Source organism: Alosa pseudoharengus, unplaced genomic scaffold (genome assembly GCF_046254945.1).
Source record: "Alosa pseudoharengus isolate Yale_2024_CS ecotype anadromous, Long Island Sound unplaced genomic scaffold, YU_APseudo_1.1 YU_APseudo_1.1_scf_4, whole genome shotgun sequence".
NCBI classification, from domain to species: Eukaryota; Metazoa; Chordata; class Actinopteri; order Clupeiformes; family Clupeidae; genus Alosa; species Alosa pseudoharengus.
Genome location: NW_027468774.1, coordinates 34,264,206 through 34,282,736, shown reverse-complemented (window position 1 = coordinate 34,282,736; position 18,531 = coordinate 34,264,206). Strand labels below are relative to the sequence as shown.

The following is an 18,531-nucleotide window of genomic DNA, read 5'->3' as shown; positions in this document are numbered from 1 at the left end:
GCGCGTTCTTTCTCCAACGGAAGTTGCGTATATTACGCATGGGCGCTTCTTCAAAATACAGCCGACATGTAAAAAGCCACTGATCAGTAGTAAAAAGCCGGGTGAGATTAATTTATATACGGCTTCATTATAAAGCACACATTATCGCGAAGGACACGTTTGATCATTAAACAATTGTAATTACAATGTACGAATGTTTACAAAACCCTTAACCACCACCAGTAAAGAAACAAAAAAAAACTCTATGCCCGGAACCAATGATATTTGCAAGATTTCACCCGGTAAACCAAAGCTATCGTACTGACAGTCACATTGGTTGCTTCTCTGCTAGCGGTCAAGCGGCCCTCATGTAATATGTCCAGCTTTTCCAGATCAGCCCAGGTAAACTGTGTTCTGTTGCGAGTGGCTCTGTTTACATGAAGATTTAATGTAAACTGTAACAGTTGTTGTTGTCCAAAAATACTACTGACACGTATACAGGCTAACCATGTCAGCTACATTAGCAGTTCTTGCACAGGCATCCACTTTATGTAGCTCGAATTTAGCTAAGTTATCTGAGCTCAAATTTGGATTCGTATGTAACGTTAAGGAGTATGCCCCTGGTCTGTATTATTTTTTAATGCGAATGTGAATTATTAAGATATCCTCTGAGAGCGTTGTTAAACTTAATGTAACGAAGGTCTTCGTGTTTGTGGACAGATGACGTTATCCAGATTATAGCCTGTCAAAATGTAGGCTAAGTTGCATTGTATTCACCCCCGTAAGTAAAATGTAAATGCGATGACTTAATGTACCCTCATAATTCCACATTCCACACTCTTACAAATGAAGTTGTAATGAATGTTTCTGTTTTTGTCTTCCATGGCATAAAGCAATGGGCCACCTTCGCAAGATCATGGTTTCTGATCGACGCAAGGATGCAGCCTCCCGGAAAGATTGCTACGATGTCTGCAATCAGGCTACAAGGGAAGCATAAACCTATATATCATGCTACAAGTAAGTGTGTTGTGTTGCCTGAAGTTTCACTGGCTAGTGATTCCAAGGTAATATGAAGTAGCAGATTTCAAAATGGCAAGCGCCATAAGGTGGTGCTATAGTCAAATACGAAGATTTTAGATACTTTTTTAGATATTAGGGACCTTGTATGTAGCAACAAAAACGTAGTAGAAGAAGTGCGAAAATATGGTTACATTACCAAGTCTTTATGCACATTTTATCTTTACTTTGTATTTCCTCAGGAAATGCCTACACCCAACAATCTAGAAAGAGTTGCATTCATTCCTTCACTTTTTCTTGCTGCAAAATATTTCACACATCTTATTGTGCTGATACAAATTTTGTTCTTAACTAATAAATTATCCAGTTATACACAGCTATACATCTTCAGGTTGCTGACATGTATTAGTGTCCCTGTTTGGGTATGTGGGAGGTACCCTTAAATTTGCTTGTCAGCAGTGATTTGTGATTTGTTGTGGAGGTCTACTGCATGAGCTGTGAGTGCAGTAGCCTGAAACGCAGGCTTCTTCACTCTGCACAGTTTGGTATTCAGTCAGTGGTGCACCAGCCAGATGAGTCCGCTGGGAGCCCTCTGTTTCCTGTGGCCTGCTGGGAGTTTAAAATGAAACTCTCATGCAGATAGATGAGAGTACTGTTGTGGGCAGGATGGGAATTCCAGTCCCTTATGAGGGAGAGTAAGAGTAAGGAGGAGAGAACAAAACACAGCACCTAACCTGATGTGTTCTCCAAAGTTCCATGAAGTCTCTTGGATTTTAGAATTGAGATTTGCATGCATGTTTTAAGATGTCACATGCAGTTGCAAAATGTCATGTGTTTCATGAAACTAAATGTGAATGTATTAAAAAAACTGACATTTATGTTTGTGTTTTGTCCAGGTGATTGTGGAGATCATGTTGTCATCATGAACACCAAGCACATAGCACTGTCAGGGAACAAATGGGAACAGAAGATTTTTTCATCTCACACAGGGTAAAGAAACCATTTCCATTTCCATAGATGTGGGGATACTCAGTTGTCTTACGTCAAAACACACCAAAGCACATGCACATGTTAAGCCATTCTTATACAAGTTATGTAACTGAAGCTCACATCCATAATGCTGTTTGTCTAATTCATTTACTTCTTTTACCATCTGTCGTAGAGGTGTGTTGATTGCATAAGACGAAAGAGTTTCTGGTTCTTTCTGCAGGTTTCCTGGTGGATTCAAACAAGTTACTGCGGAACAGCTCCATGATAAAGATCCTAAAGCTGTAAGTTTGGAATACTAGCATCAATTACGTACAGTGTATACATATGCAGCTGTATAATGTGTTTGTGTGTCTTTGCTGAAGAGGTGGACGTTTATGTTTGTGATGAATGCCTTAGTTATCATAAGCATAATGCTATTATACGAAAATGTCAAGTCCTGGTTGTTGTGGGGAAGTCTCTCAGTAATGCTTAGGTGTATCTTGAGGTGGATCTGTTGTTTCTGGTATTTACATGTGTTCTTAACGCAAGTGTGGGTTAGTTTGGGACACCGGACTCCAGCGTTGAGCCTTCTGAAGGTGTTGTTGGTTGAATTCAATGAAATACTTACCAAAGAAGGTGCTCACTTGACAACCCCAGTGAAGTGCTCACAAAGGCATGATGGTTGTGTGGGTTCCCTGTTTTTGTTTTGTTATAAACCATAAGTGAGTTTGTTGGGTATGAGTACTTGCAGTGAGAGGTTTAACCACTGTGGGAAGTCCCCAGTCAACAGCACAAATAATTTAACATCTTTTCCAGTGCATTGCTAATATACCACTCACATATGTCATATACAAATGCTCACCCATATAACCACAGCTTGCGTCCAGCAGTACGAAGTGCTGTGTGCACACAGTACGTGATGTGCAGCAGGAGTTGCTGTGTCAGGAATATCCTGCCCTTTTGAATGAACTTGGAATTAACACAATCCAATCACATTGTATTCAAACAGTTGTTTCTCCTCACAAACCACTTAAGCACATTACTCTGGCTTGGCTAACTTCAGGCATATTAAATGATTTTACGTACGTTCGCTCTCAGCAAATATTGCCCTCATCTGTCTTCAACTGTCAACGGTCATCATTTATACTTTGAATTGAAAGTACTCATAAAAGTATTGGCATTTGTTTGCAGAGGCCACATTTCTGTTTTCTCCCTCTCCCCCTCCCTCTCTGCACTCTCTCCCAAATAAACTGCATGCTCCTTCGTTGCATTTCTGCAGGTATCACCTGAAATTGTTTGTCTGCCTGTCTGTCTTTGGTGCAAATGTCGTGGGCAAAAACAATTCCTCAGGCTTCCTGTTGTATTTCAAATCCCAGTGTCTTCTCCAGAAACAACAGAATTGATAGCAAGTGGGCAAACGATCAGAATTGCTCCAGGCCTTTCTCCACTCAGTGCAAAGGCTACTAATCTCTCCCTTCCATCTGCCTAGACTCTGATGGCTGCTATTCCCATCTTGTCACGACTCATTGTCTTTTCCCCGGATCACTTGCATAGAACCTGGTCACCGCCGCCAAACTGGAGCGTTGAGCATTAGATATGAGTCGTCAGCAGACGTAGACAAGGCACCGGGTCTGCCAGTTGGAGTTCCAGAGGAAGAGGTCTTTCAGCAGACCAGAAGTCACACAGTGTAAATGGCATCTCCCCATGGCTCTAATCATGGTGTTTTACGCCGGAAGGCTGTATCTCTGTGTGACTGCCTGCTCGGCAAGGATGTGATGGCAGACTGTCTTTACATTGCTAAGTTTACCTTATTCAATATGAAGCTTATATAACTGAGTGTACATTATTTGTGATATTTCTGCTATGCAGTATTTTAGTAGTAATAGACTGATGCCTAGCTCACTCATTTTTAGTGATCGATATTTATTATTAATAGTGTGTAGGGGCAGACTCCCTTCTTCAGTTTAAAGGCTTTTTGTCCTCGAACTGTAACAGAGGTCATGTGGAAGAATGTCTAGCCCTAGTCTTTGGATTTCTTTAGGTTTGACATTGCTCATACCCGGCATGAGCAGCATCATCACCTATGGGCTCCCTGATGTCATTCCTCAAGTGAGGAGTCTTGGCTGCCTGTCCACACTCCCCCAGGTCACCTTACTTGGGTCACCTTGCCAGTGCTCTGTACTCTGCACTTTGTCACCCCCTCCCAGAGTGCCCTCATGTCCTTTGGTCCATGTTCTCTCCATATGAGGGAGAGTGTGGGAGATGGCCTAAGTGTGTCCAGGCAGCTGGCCTCTCTGCTCAGCTCATGCCCTCTGCTCATTCGTGGGCATTAAATAGATGAATAGCAACACCGGAGATCTATCACAGATAATTATGTGCCATAATCACCCCCCTTCCTTTTCCTGTGTGTGTGCGTGTGCGCGTGCGTGTGCGCGTGCGGGTGTGGGTGTGTGTGTGTGTCTCACGGGATCAAAAGAGTATATACTTACTATGAGTGACGGCATCTGCTTTATGGAAGAGCAAAGGGTACAGCAGTAGGACTGTGGGATATGGATGCCCTGTTCTGGAGCACCACAGGGTCTTTCTAGCATATAAAGTACACTTGCTCTCCACAGTGCACTGCAGGTGAACGTGCTGGTTTGGTGAACTACAAGAGAGTGTCTTGAGATGGCGGTGTGTGGTTTGGTGAACTACAAGAGAGTGTCTTGAGATGGCGGTATGTAGTTTGGTGAACTACAAGAGAATGTCTTGAGATGGTGGTATGTTTCTTGTAAAAGACAGATGCTGACCAATTCCCCTCGTTATTTGCCTTACAAAGCCCACCTGTCTCATTGTCCGTTCTGTGCGCATGCTCTGCAGCTGGGCTCCCTTAAGATTTCAGTAAACTTTGAGGAAAACATTCTGCTGATGTTAGACGTTCAAGGCTATTTCAGTCTCTGCAGGTTTATCTTGCTTGGGTTTGGTTTGCATTGGGCTCTGTAATTGTTTCCTACCTGCTTTGAAAAGAAAGCAAATCAAATGCCAGATCCATTATCTAAGCTTTGTTTGTCAGTGCACTGTGATGAAAATCTAAGCTAATTATCCTTTGTTGTCTCAAGGTATGTTGTCTGAAGTATTATGGCCAATGTACTGTGTGTTTTTCCAACCATTTGTATTACACACACACATATTCCTCTGGAGTGGTTGTGATGTGATCCAGTGTTGTTTGTTGTTGTCTGTGTTTTGCACACCGCAGCTGGTGAAGCTGGCTGTGTACGGGATGCTGCCCAAGAACCTGCAGCGGCGGACCATGATGCAGCGGCTGCACCTGTTCGCTGAGGACGACGTTCCGGAGGAGATCCTGCAGAACCTCACGGAGGAGCTGCCGCAGCCCCGCGACGTCCCGCGCACGCTCCGGGACTACAGCCAGGAGGAGCGCGACGCCTACCCCAGACTCTGGACGCCGTGAGTGCCCTCTGTCCCGCTCTCTATCTGTCTCACACACACGCCCACACGCCCGCGCCCTTAGTCATTAGCCTTTCGTCTTTTATCATCCTCCAACCGAACCGAAGGGGAAACGGAAACAGCATCACCATAAATATGCGTTTATTTATACCTGTGTGTGTGTGTGTGTGTGTGTGTGTGTGTGTGTGTGTGTGTGTGTGTGTGTGTGTGTGTGTGTGTGTGTGTGTGTGTGTGTGTGTGTGTGTGTGTGTGTGTGTGTGTGTGTGTGTGTGTGTGTGTGTGTGTGTGTGTGTGTGTGTGTGTGTGTGTGTGTGTGTGTGTGTGTGTGTGTGTGTGTGTGTGTGTGTGTTTCACCTTCCCTCTCTGTGGCTTGTCATCTCTGTAGAGAGAGATTTATACATCCAGGCAGAAGTTCAGTGGAACTGAGAGGTGTGTGTGTGTGTGTGTGTGCTGGAGGTGCACTGTGCGGCCCAAGTGGTTTACAGCCCTGTGATTAACCATCTCAGTGGCCACTGAGTGCACAGAGGGTCGCGTAAGGTCACCCATTCAGAGCCATTACAGGGCCAATGACTTCGCTCAGCCATTTCCCCCGTGCAGAGAGACACGGGCCAGCACCACAGAGGCTCCTATAGTGCTGAACCCTCACACCTAGTGAAGGAGTGGAGGAACATAGATTATGTGGAAGTGGAAAAAAACTGTGGACGGTATAGAGAGTGAGGGGGAGGAGGAGGAGGAGAGACTGGCCCGTGGCATACCTCTGACCTCCTCACGCTGGGAGCTGCAGGTAGTCCAACCCAGCTGTTATTCCTCATCTGATTCAAGCACTCCATCCTTCATCCTCTCTCTCTCTCTCTCTCTCGTTCTCTATCTCTCTATCTCTGTCTATCTCTCTTGCTTGCTCTGTCCACACCTAGCACAGGGCTAAGGCATGGATGTTGGATGAGAGTGGAGACCTCCAACTGCTCTTGCTCGTCAGTGAGTGTAGAGGCAGTAAATCATAAAGGGGCTGGACTCCTATGATATGTAGGATTGTCAAATTGATGGATCTTTAATGCGTCTTACAGGTTTGTTGTGTCCTTTGGGAGACGGCTTTGCACTGCTCTCATTTGCCCTTCTGTGCCGTTTTGTAAATATGAATCTATGTCTCTGGAAGGTGTCCCAATAAGAACTCATGCTGTTCTTAAGGACCAGATGTTGAGTGAGTGACACGGCACCTGTTGTTTCTCATCCCTGTCTTTGTCCATGCCTGTCCCTTCCCTGTGGTCAGAGAAACGGCTGTGTTGAAGTCGTGATTTCCGTTTTTTTATCAAGCCATATTCTCTACAGGGTGGCTACCGAGGGTCTAGCGGGTGGCTATTGAAATATGTGGCCCTTTTTATGGCACTGGCATAATTTGCTCATTCTTCTGACATATAACCTTTTAAACTGAAAAGCTGCTTCGGAGTAACTTTGTGTCACTGAGGCCTTGATTACAACTTTCGTCTGTAGTCAGATTTCTTTTCCCTTCTGTTGGTCTCTTGGCTTTGTTTGAAAGGTCTAGATGAAGAAAGCATTCTTGTGAGTGTATTTACCTTAATTGCAACAATTACAATCAAGGCTTATTTAGAATAATTAATTGAAGCACTGGAGCAATTGAAGCACTGGACCCTTAGTATAACTAAAAGTGTGCTTAGAGTTGAAGAAAGGGAATATTCAGATCTGCTTCAAATTTTGATGGCCTCTTCCTCCACCAGATTTGGCTTTTTGTGCAGTTATGATGATAAATAAAGGAACACAAAGACAGACAAAAATGTAACGTCCTTGGCAGTTTGTCTGTTTTTGACAGACAGTTCTGAAGCCTTCTGTGCTGTAATGAAGCTCTCGACTTCATTTATGTCTGTCAGTGTTTCTCTCTTTCTCGGTCTGGGTGTGATCCCCTAAACGTCAGCTCAAGCTGTGCTCGTAAGACACTGGATTCAAAACAAACCACCGTCAAACCGGCCAGACTGCGTCCAGCCTTTAACAGGGCGTTAGCGACACGGAAAAAGGAAAAGAACGGAACAAAGTGAGCCGTTAACGGCACCACAAACGCCCGCGAGCGACACAAGGATTTATGTCTATGTTTTTGTCTTCAGCGAGCACCATCGCCTCATTTGGAAAATGCCAGCAGCGTGGGCTCAGGTTTTTACGGCCGCTGTGTTGCCGGTGGTCTCCCTAATGGAGCTGCTGGGAGCCAGAGACGTCTGGACGTCAAACAGGTAGTGGATGACCCGCGCTCGAGCCCAGGCTCTGCGCTGGGACCCCAGCAGCGCCATGTCGGGCGTCTTACTCTTAACCGAGGAGGAAACGGTCTCTGAGTATTTAGGGCTAATGTGAACCGAAGGGGAAACGGAAACAGCATCACCATAAATATGCGTTTATTTATACCTGTGTGTGTGTGTGTGTGTGTGTGTGTGTGTGTGTGTGTGTGTGTGTGTGTGTGTGTGTGTGTGTGTGTGTGTGTGTGTGTGTGCTCGCGGGAGGCGTGTGTGTGCTCGCGGGAGACGTGTGTGTGTCTGTGTGTGTGTGCGCTCGCGGGAGACGTGTGTGATTGATGGAGCTCTGAGGGGCCGGGTGATTGAGGGGCATTCAGTAGAGGGATTGCTGCGACTGCCTCTGCCAGTAGACTCTCTTTGGTTCTGACGTACAGCTCAATCTGGACCCCACAATCCGCTCCACACCGCCTCCGCCTCCACCCCCCTCCGGCGCTCCAAACGGACGGCCGCAGCCAAAGCACATGTCTTCCTGATGGGGGCTTTCCCAACGCAGCACTGGAGCTGGGCTGCAGAATCAGAACAGATGCTGGCCCTTCTGAACTCCTCTCATCCTGCCTCTACACGGGCGTGTATGCTTTAGTATTCACTTCTTTTAATATCCAGACACGTACCAGTCGTTAAATTCCCAGGCCTCAGGAACGTGACTCAGACACTTACACTTGTGTTGCGCTTGATTGTGTTGTTTTTGATATGCCCTGAAGGCTGTCATGGTGATCCTCTTTCTGTCAACATTTGCATTGGCGTCCTATACATTTTAGCATTCATGTCACCCAGTACGAGTATAAATACCTATAAAATGTATAGGTAGGTCATCACTACATAGATAACGCTTGAGTGGTCAGGTATGCTGGACTGACCTGTCAGGCTGGCCTTATTTGGCCCTTTTTGTATTGGCCATTTAGTTCTGCTTCAGCACTTCAGTTGATGTCATTCGTTTAGAAGCTAAAGATTCCTGGAACCAAAATAGATCCTGTTCCTGTTGGTAGAGCTTCAATGACTTTCATAAGAGATCTAGATCCCATGAATGACGTTAATATATGGCATTCGCATATGATGAGACAGACAAGTTTTCTTTGAACGTTTCTCAGTTAAAAAAAAAAAGTGTTTTATCTTGGTTGGAAAATAACTAATACTTATGAAACATCTCCTGCACTGATGAAAGAATGGCATCTAAAACGGTCTGTCAGAACTATAGCCATTATTTTTTCTGACAAGGCAGACAGGTTTTGGACTTAAAATACATAAAAACATCAACACATCAACAATGTTATCTGAGAACACCACTATTAGTGCTACGATTTCAGGAAATGACATCCAGGTTCGGTAATGAGATACTGTTTTTTGTCATTGCATTTCCTGCTTTCCCATTACGTGATGTTTCAGTGCTGACACCAGGAAGGGCAGATACAGTGATTTTTGAGTGGGTCTTAAGTGAGCGAATTGGTAAGGAATTTAAAGCCTACTGCTGTGATTTTCATGTTTTGTCTCGTTGCTTGGTGGCCATCAGTACCCCTGGAAGACAAACAGCCAGTGCATTTTATGTTAAAGGTCTACTACACGGACAAAAGCTGCCATATACCCATGATAAATTAGCAGACTTTAGCTTACAAATGTCATGCCATGAAAAATGACATATTTCCTATGATGGTGTTAGAATGTGGGAACATTTTTAAAAAATCAAAGGGGTACCTTATTTTGTGTAGTGTCTGCAACAGTGGTACTAAAAAAACTATTTTATGCTGTAGTGTAGACTGACACACACAGAAAACACCTAATACTGAATACACTTTTATGTGCTAAAGTGCTGCTAAATGTATGCCAACACTGGTTTATTAAAACAATATCATAATAATTCCTTTTTTAAGTCATCATGTTCTTTTTAATGGATAGGAAGGAAATTTACACTGTCTTCACTGCAAACAAAATTCACCTCAGGTGTAGACTGCAGCTGATGTGTCTGGAACAGTCTGCCGTTTTTTTTATTTTTTATAGCTCCTCCGGACTAACACTGGCAGATCTCAAGTCAGGCGCAGTCAGCCACAGTCAGCCACAGTTGATCCCGCAGTTGATCCTACTGGCTCTGGCACTCTGCTGACAACACCCCTCGCGCGCGCAGTGACCACTGCATCGAGTATTACTGATTACTGAGCCCTTAACTCTCGTCTTGGGCTGCTGTGTTTCCGAGCACTCTCCTATATTTTGTGTTGACTAGGTAACAGCTCCTTTGTGTTTTTGCCTCCGCAGGCCAGAGGACTTCAGGATGAAGTAACACCTCATTAGAACACGGAGATGCTCCAGAAAGCCCAGCGTGACTCATGCTCCTCCGTGATGGGCTTGGTCCAGGGCCCTGTCACTGTCAGCAAGGATTCCCATGACACAAACTACAACTCAGGCCAAGACCCGTCTAGGCTGAAGTGGATCATTTTCTTTTCTTAAAACTGTATGTGTATTTACTTGTGTAATGTTCAGGTGTCACTGTATTGTAAAATAAACTCTCTTCATTGTTTACCCTTTTTCCGTGTCATTCATGACTGGCCTGCTGAAAGGTTTCGAGTGCATCAAGTTGCACCTTATGCATGAAACTCCAGCTGAGCTGTGGAGAGCAGACAGTCAGCATGGTGGCTGCGTTAGGCCTGTCAACCCCATTACTGCATTAAAAGCATAGGGCTGCTGGCACGGTCTTCCTCCACCACAAATGGTTTCTGCAGCCCCTGTTAGAAGTCGGATCGTGCGCTAACTGAACCTGTGGTTCGCTCGTAATTGACCTCAGCTGTGCGCATGGGCTGGAGTCGCCTTTTGAAGTGTGGTGTGTGTATGTGTGTCTGTCTGTGTGTGTCTGTGTGTGTGTGTGTCAGTTGCTGGCTTCTCTGGAGAGAGAGGTAAACACAGCTTAGGCAAGGGGTGATGAGACGGACACGTCACAGAGCCAAAGATTACAGTGGGTTAAAGCATTGCTGATAGAAGTATAACTGATTTAACACCAACTGCAAGTGCCAGGTAAACAAACTAATTCCATGTAACACTGATGAATAATCAATTACATAAGAGAAAGAGGCATGGGTGTACTTGTTAGGCAGTTGGAACTTCTACAGTGCATGCTTTTCAGCTGGCGCATTTAGTTTATGATCCAATATGGAAAGGTCTGAGATTCTTGGTTTGCCTATTTGTCAACGGAACATTCTTTAACAAATAAATAAAAAGGTCAAACAAGGAACAGAAAAGGAAATGTCAGAGACCATGTCTCCACGCATTTCATAGAAACAATTGTGCCGTCCAGTTGTATTACAGTTTTATTGGTTACAAAACAAATCACAAAAGTAAAAATAAATTACTTTTTTTTTCAAAGGATCGGTGGTTAGACTCCATTGGCACCTGCTCTTCTGCAGATTTCCCTTGGAGAGGGCTCTAGACCACAGGCCTAACTATCCACACACTCTCCTACAGAGAACATGGCCCATCGCCAGGAGTACACACACACACACACAGGTGCTCACCTCACCTGACACCGACACTGGAGACCCATGAGGGTGAGCGCACCTGCCAGGAACGAACACAAAATGGGCACGTGATGACCAACTACATGACACTAACCCCTACAATACTACATTCTCAAATGAAAGTTGTCATTGATAATACTTTGGACACAATGAGTTATGGTACCACATGAGTGGGAGGTGGTATGCTGGTGAAGCACATGATTTGACACAGTTCATTTTCTTTTGGAAAAGTCATTCTTTGCTACAAGAACGTCAATCGCCACTACGGCACAGAAAAAAAAAGAACGTCACTGAAGGTAACATTTCTTACACTAATGCACAAACCAAAGAGATGGCTAAAATATTAACTTGTAAACATTTAGCAATTTTACAACCATGGGAGAGCTGAAATCCCATCCATGTCTTGCCAAAGAACATGACAAACTTAAAAAACAGCCATCCATCTTCTAATTTACAAAAGTAATGTGACAACAAAGACTAAGAGTGACAATGCCTTCTAAGCTTTCCCTGGCTACATGCAACCATTATATTAAAAAAGTATGGAGGTATTTTCCCACCCCTTTACGTCTCCAGAACAACGTGTCCACTCTGCCCCTCCTTTCATTAGCAACAACAACAAAGGACTTATTAAAAAAAGGATGCATATAACAGGCACTTTCAGGGTTCCGCAGGGCATGGACATGAGGCTCCTCTGGGTTTGGGTTTATGGGCTTTTCACTCTTGTTTGTCCAGCACTCCGTCACCCGCACGCTCTCCCTCCGCACCGCGTGGGGATCGGGGTGACCGTCCCCCTGCGCTGCCGTGAGGCAGAAGCTGAATGCCGGGGTGAGAACCGGGGTAGTTATTAGGCTGATGGTACTGAGGCGGGTAGGCGCGGTAACCGGCATAAGGGTCCTCCTCCTCTTCCTCATCTTCCTCATCCCCTTGGCCATAATTGTTATCGGGAGCTGGGACCCCGTAGTTCTGGTAGGGATTTGGAGCAGGGTTTTGGTACTGGCCTGGAGCTTGACCACCGTAGGTTTGGTAAGCGTTGGGTGACAACTGTTGCACTGTTGGGAACAGTCCAAAGTTTGGTTCACAATCTCTGATCACCACCACCAGTGTTTTTTAGTTGGGCAGGAAGGGGTTAATGGGTCAGGTATGGAGAAAGAGGACAGGTACATATGGAAGGCACAGCATCATCGTGAGAATGGACGGGGGGGTCATAGGGCAAGAGTATACGAGGAAACACAGAAACAAAGCCAGAAGTCGGAGGTGGTGTCCTCGGGAGAGGATCAGAGGAGCACAGAGAGGCACCAGATGGGAGATGACGTTGCAGGGGAGAGCAGTCGATCACCGACTCAAAGCACCCATCACCTCAACTCCTCGGTGCTGTCAGTCTCACTGCTAACCGGATGGAGGAGGCAAATACTGTACAAGTCTCATAGCTATGAGGGTATCTGCATTGACGTCAGTGGTGGTGAGTTTGGAGTTGAGCCGTCCACCAACAGTCTTTCCATGCATCCCCATCTTGGTAGTTGTGTGTCTGTGTGTGTGTGTGCATGCGTGTGTGTCTGTGAGTGTGTGTGTGTGTGTGTGTGTGTGTGTGTGTGTGCATGCGTGTGTGTGTGTGTGTGTGTGTGCATGCGTGTGTGTGTGTGTGTGTGTGTGTGTGTGTGCGTGCGTGCGTGTGTGTGTGTGTGTATGTGTGTGTGTATAAAAAGAGTAACAGAGCTAGGGAGTAGGAGCAGCTGCGGATCAGAGAGCTGCTCAGTAGTCATTCTCATATTGCTCTTGACCTTGGGACAGGACCACAGGACACACAGAGAGAGAGAGAGAGACAGAGACAGAAGACCACGTCATTAGGAAACAAACAGCCCACATGCTTTCCCAAGTAAGAACAGAATATGTTATGTACACGTCACAGGTTTAATAAAGTTTGTCACAACAGATGGTAAGACAGTAGCAACAGAGAATGTTTCACTGCCATTCTGATCAAGGTGATGATGATCAGGATAAATTAGGCTGTAGTCTGTGTCCCCCCACAATCTTTTCAGTAGAGAGTATGGACATATTGTGGTGCAAAAAAGTTATAATACTAAGTATGTGATCTCTTTGAATGGTTTGTTTCTATGGACCTTCAGTGTCTTAAGAAAAACACATTACATACTAGCATATTTTTTAACACTAAAATGTAAATTTAATGTAAATTACGGTCTTCAATTTTTAACACTATAGCTTTAATGTAAATTATGTCTTCAATTCACTCACTGAATTCTAATTCTTCTCCAAATTAGTCTTGAATGCTTGGGTTAGCAAACTGTAAGTTTGAAACTCTTCAGCAAAATAACTTATTTCCAAACTAAAAAACATGTTTCAAATGTGATGGTTAAGGACAAACAGAACAGACACTGACACTGATTTGGTTATTTAACAGAATCCACTCCTTGTGCAGGACTTTTGTAGTTGAGCCATGATTCTCTTGGCGTGTTGAATAAAATAGCCTCACGCAGGGCAGTCAAATAAAATCCCGAGACCATGTGTTCAGTCATGATAGAAACGATAGATGGGTTTCAGTGATTTATGTCAACCAATTGAGTTCTGGTCCCTGTCTGTCTGAGAAACACTAAGGGAAAGCTTTTACAAGCTGGAAAAGGTCTGTGACAATAGAGCCAGACAGAAACACTTGTAAATATGGCCATAAAATGGTCAGATATAAAGCCAATAATTCCTCCTATGAAAATGTTACCAGCTATTACTCAATCTAGGTCAACTGTCCACAAGTGGATAAGTGAACGACTACGCCGACTCAGACTGGCAATTTGACGCTAGCGTACTTTTTTGAGGTTTCGAATATGCGTTTTACAAGGATGTGACACACCCCTAGAGCCCACATGAATACACCATCCACCTCATTCGTGTGTTAGTGGGTGAGTGAGAAGGACCAGACAGAAAAATACCTAATACATTAAAATAAAAGATGGAGGGGAGAGAAAAAGAGAGAGAGAGAGAGGAGAGAGAGAGAGACAGAGAGTTGAGGTCTAACCTCTGCCGTTGTAGCCCATGCAGGCGCTCTGGTCGCAGTATCCTGGTGGGCCCGGCGGGCCGGTGCTGCCCGGGGTCCCTGGGCGTCCTGGAGTTCCCTGGTTGCCGGGCCTGCCAGCGGGGCCTTGGCTGCCAGTACGACCCTCTCCTGGAAGTCCTGTGTGTGGGGAGAGGGTGGCCTTATGTTATTTAAAATGACTGGGGCTCCTTGGTCAACCTCATCACTGTGACAGTATAAAGTTTAAGCACTGCATCTTTAAGCCTCAAGGGAAGAGAAGCCATATGTAGTAATAGGCGTAGTTGCTATTCACATTACGATGATAAGCTTAACTATTATTCTGCCCTACAAAAACACTTATGTAAGATTACGGAACTACTCTTTGCCACAAAAGCATGCGACTATGTACAGGGACGCCACTTTACAAATGATGTACATGTTTTCCTTTGCTGCTCCAGTGCACTCACGATGGATTCAAATGTCAAACAACCCTACTCTGGTTTATACCCTTATATACCCACAAAGGCTGAAAATGTGTGTTGTTATTCTCATGAGAATATCCAGTCCATTGCCTCCTAAATTACCACCAGAAGGTTCATCTCAAGGCATTCCGTATCTACTGCAGCTCTTATGTTTGGTCTTTCGTTCTTTCTTAAAGGCTTTCATAGAATTTCACCAAAATATGGGTTAAAGTGCAGAGCGTACACGACCAGCTGCATTACAGCCATAATCAATGTAAAATTATTTCTCTGAGTCGAGTTCTATTCCAGGACATGGTGGCTATTCAGAACAGGGGCTGAGAAAAACCACCAAAAATCAGCAACAGACTCCTTTGGCCTCAGATGTTATGAGAACTTCTGTGGATTGTCTTTCTCTCTTTCTTTCGTGACAGCCCCCTAATGGAGAAAGTGCTGAGGCAGTCCCGAGTCGTGCCAGTCATTCATTTCACAAATGTCTGTGGCCTGAGGGGCCTTTCATGTGGACGGCCCCTTCAGCGTGTACTCAGACGGCTCCTGTGCCAGCGAAAAAACGCAAATAACTTTGGGAACGTTTAAAAAAAAAAAAAAAAAAGCACTTTTCAGTTTCACATTTCATTTCATTTACGGGTGACCTATCAAACGTGTCAAAATGACTTGAGCTTCTGTTCTTGTTCATCCATTCATTGCTTTGTGTTCGCAGCTTAGCACGGTGGGCTTAATAAGGGACAGAAGTAGAGGAGGGCCACAGGTGGCTGAGTGGGTTCCACTCCGTACAGAACTTACCTGGAGGGCCAGGGGGACCTCGAGGACCCTGCGTTCCCACACCTGTGATTCCCCTCTCTCCTTTCTCTCCAGGTAAACCTGAACGAACAGACATCACAGGTGAGTGACACACACACCCACATACACCTCATAGTTTGACCTTCTATTTCAATTTCAATACTTCTGTTTGCACTGGGAAAAAAAACAGCCTGTGAAGAAACATTCTGAGTTGCTGACAAAAAGTTGTATTCACATTTGCAAAGACACAACTGAAAATACACTTACTGTACTTACAACTTACAGTGATAACAAACAATTACGCCGCTTTTTTTTTTTTTTCATTTTGCAGTTTCAAAGTTTCAGAGTGTCACATAACAAAGTCATTAAAGAAGTAAGTCCTATAGAATTGACTTGCCTAGTGATTGATGAATGATTAACATGTACGTTCTAAGGCTTTTGCCAGAAATACAGGTCAGCTGATTTGCTCTACAGCCTTTTTCCAAGTCCTTTCTCTAAAGTCTCAATGACACTGAGCAGTTCATTCAGTTCACTTCATTTCAGTTCAACAAAATAATAAAACACAAGCGGCTACAGCAGAATAAGCAGAATCATTACTTCTAACCCCGTAGCTAAAGTGAAGGATCTCCAGGATTCATACAAAACCTCCCAGTTGTGCTCGCTGGTCTGACCAAAAATGCTGATCTGAAGAGACTAAGCTTAAGGACATTCTGAACTATTTAATTGTGTTACAGTGTTTGAGGACTTGACCCGACATTCATTTCATGAGTTCAACAGCGACTGCTCATTAGTGGGCTGTTCCGCTCCCTGGAGACCGTCAGCGAAGCCGAGTTGTGGCGGTGGCTGACACAAAGGTGATGGGTTGTTTGTGTGTTTAAGTGGGAACAGCGGCGGAGAAAGCTCTGCTCTATCTCACACACATGGACACGCACATCATTTGTGCTATATGTCGGAGCTCGTGTAGCCGCTAAAGAAATGACTACTGGCGGTTCAGCAGCGTCCAGTGATGTATGGGGAATGTTATGCACTTCAGCAGCAATTAGATTCAGCTAACAGCAGCAGCTCAGGAGATGAAAGGCCATTTTATACAACGCTACTGTGCGTCGACCACTCGTCCTACCTCGCTCTCCTGGCCGGCCACTCTGTCCGTTGCTCCCGGGAAATCCCGGTCTCCCAGCATGCCCCTGTTCCCCTGGTGGGCCGCGTGGCCCTGGGCGGCCGGGCTCTCCAGGGGGCCCGGGCACAGTGCGCACGGACACGCTCTGACTGGGGATCTGGTTCAGGATGGAGTTGTATCGAGACAGATGACCTAAGGACCAGACAACAGGAGTCAGCAATGAGACGCAGAGGCTACAGCTCACACAGAAATGTCTCTGATTCTTTCCTCAGGAATTCAATCACTGTCCAGTGTTATTAATGCGCTCTGCTAATGATAATGATGCGGACCAGACCAGTGCACCCACACAGGGCAGCCTGCTTTCACTCACTTTGGATCAGCTGTTCACACACTTGTCGAGCAATGGAGCGCACCGCTGCTTGTGACTGCAGATCCCCCTTTGAACCGAAGCACACACACAAACACACATGTAAGTCATAACACAAGGAACACACACGTGTATTTATATGCAATTTACACACTGGTATTTGCATGCATGCACACAAACACACTGATTATTCATTCTGTTATTATTTTAGAAATGAGAATACGAGAGTTTTGATTATTCTTCAGACTACTATCATCCAGGTGGAGCGGTTTTATCCCCAACATGACATTTGTAGCTACACAAGGTTGACTCAAAGTATAAACAGTGAAAGGTCAGACATGAGCCCAAACTACCCCAAAATGATTTAACATTTTTAATCTGGTAGGTTTGCTTTACTTTTCCCTGTGGTAGGTAAATTTCAACTCTACATCTTAATTAATTCCAAACAGGACCTGACATTCAAGTAATAAAAGCAAGCAAATCAAGTCCTCACGATTCTTTCAAGTGTAGCATTCTAGATCATTTGAGAACTAAATATTGTGTCATATCCATCAGCCACCACCCATAAAAGCCCACTACGTCACCTCATCTGACTGACTGAACACGCATGTGATGTTGATGAGCAAGTGCCTGATAAATGGCAGATGAGGTAGGAGTTCGCCTAGGTTTGTAAACACCCCTTGACTTTCCTTCTGAAAATCACCAGACTTACCCGTTCCCCTCGTTCACCTTTAACACCGGGAGGTCCCTGAAAAGGAAGCAGAGCCATGAGTAACCAGCTATGGAGGGAGACACATGGACAAGGGAAAGTAAGGGGAAACGTCCTCATTTACATGTTCTTAGTCTGCAGGCTATCGCAATACACTAGCTATGATTCACCCGCGCTGGATCCTGTCAGGAGGCAAACGGGAGAATATCACACACACACACACACACACACACACACACACACACACACACACACACACACACACACACACACACACACAGGCAGTTGTTTTGAGAGTGCCCCCACACCCCACAGCATGAGTGGGGGAGTGCACACGGAGGGGTCGGCGTGTTAAGTTTACGACTGAATCCATGGTGACCCCTGTGCTGTGTCCAGTCTGCCAAGCGCATAAAGATGATCCGCTGCTGAGCTAACGCTCTGGCGCCGCGCTGCGGGCCCCGTCCAGCAGCACTGTGGCCGCTTAACAAATGCTGATGTCATCCGGCAGCTGGACCACATGCAGTCACCGAGGACGAGGAATTGTGGGGACGAATGCGTCGTTTACAGACACACATCACACATCAAATACATTCTGTGTGTTTGTGTGTCCGTGTCAGTGTGTGTGTGCGTGTGTGTGTGTGTGTGTGTGTGTGTGTGTGTGTGTGTGTGTGTGTGTGTGTGTGTGTGTGTGTGTGTGTGTGTGTGTGTGTGTGTGTGTGTGTACATGCGTGTCTATGAAAGTGCCAAGTATCAGTGCAAAGGGAGACTGTCAGCTCTCGGTATTGCACTCTGTTGTCTTGGGAACTAACAGTAGGGTCGTATAATTTCATATAATTCAAGTGTGTTATGATTTATTT

The 18,531-nt window shown here is 45.1% G+C and overlaps 2 protein-coding genes across 2 annotated transcripts in view; one reads left to right on the top strand and one right to left on the bottom strand.

Annotated features, from left to right (window-relative positions):
• The first annotated feature begins 298 nt into the window (after window positions 1–298).
• On the top strand, window positions 299–10,209 carry mrpl13 (mitochondrial ribosomal protein L13). Its single transcript, XM_076265983.1, has 6 exons — window positions 299–381; window positions 873–996; window positions 1,893–1,986; window positions 2,207–2,267; window positions 5,201–5,409; window positions 9,948–10,209. The coding sequence occupies exons 1-6, from the start codon at window positions 355–357 to the stop codon at window positions 9,970–9,972; spliced, it is 540 nt and encodes a 179-aa protein (XP_076122098.1). The 5' UTR covers window positions 299–354; the 3' UTR covers window positions 9,973–10,209.
• Window positions 10,210–11,062: 853 nt separating this feature from the next.
• Window positions 11,063–18,531, bottom strand: part of col14a1a (collagen, type XIV, alpha 1a) — an 80,726-nt gene continuing 73,257 nt past the window's right edge. The window contains exons 42-48 of the mRNA XM_076265982.1: window positions 17,678–17,713; window positions 16,969–17,035; window positions 16,602–16,790; window positions 15,485–15,562; window positions 14,226–14,381; window positions 12,214–12,249; window positions 11,063–12,147 (exon numbers count right to left, since the gene is read on the bottom strand). Of these exons, the coding sequence (XP_076122097.1) occupies window positions 11,915–12,147; window positions 12,214–12,249; window positions 14,226–14,381; window positions 15,485–15,562; window positions 16,602–16,790; window positions 16,969–17,035; window positions 17,678–17,713 (795 nt within the window). The 3' untranslated portion in view covers window positions 11,063–11,914. The remainder of the gene's footprint in view (window positions 12,148–12,213; window positions 12,250–14,225; window positions 14,382–15,484; window positions 15,563–16,601; window positions 16,791–16,968; window positions 17,036–17,677; window positions 17,714–18,531) is intronic.

What these genes read in the sequence shown, in the direction of transcription:
- mrpl13 (XM_076265983.1), top strand. Translation starts at nt 355, where the DNA reads ATGTCCAGCTTTTCCAGATCAGCCCAG. An exon ending in ATGATAAAGATCCTAAAGCT is followed by an intron (nt 2,268 to 5,200) that starts GTAAGTTTGGAA and finishes TGCACACCGCAG; the next exon opens with CTGGTGAAGCTGGCTGTGTA. An exon ending in TACCCCAGACTCTGGACGCC is followed by an intron (nt 5,410 to 9,947) that starts GTGAGTGCCCTC and finishes TTGCCTCCGCAG; the next exon opens with GCCAGAGGACTTCAGGATGA.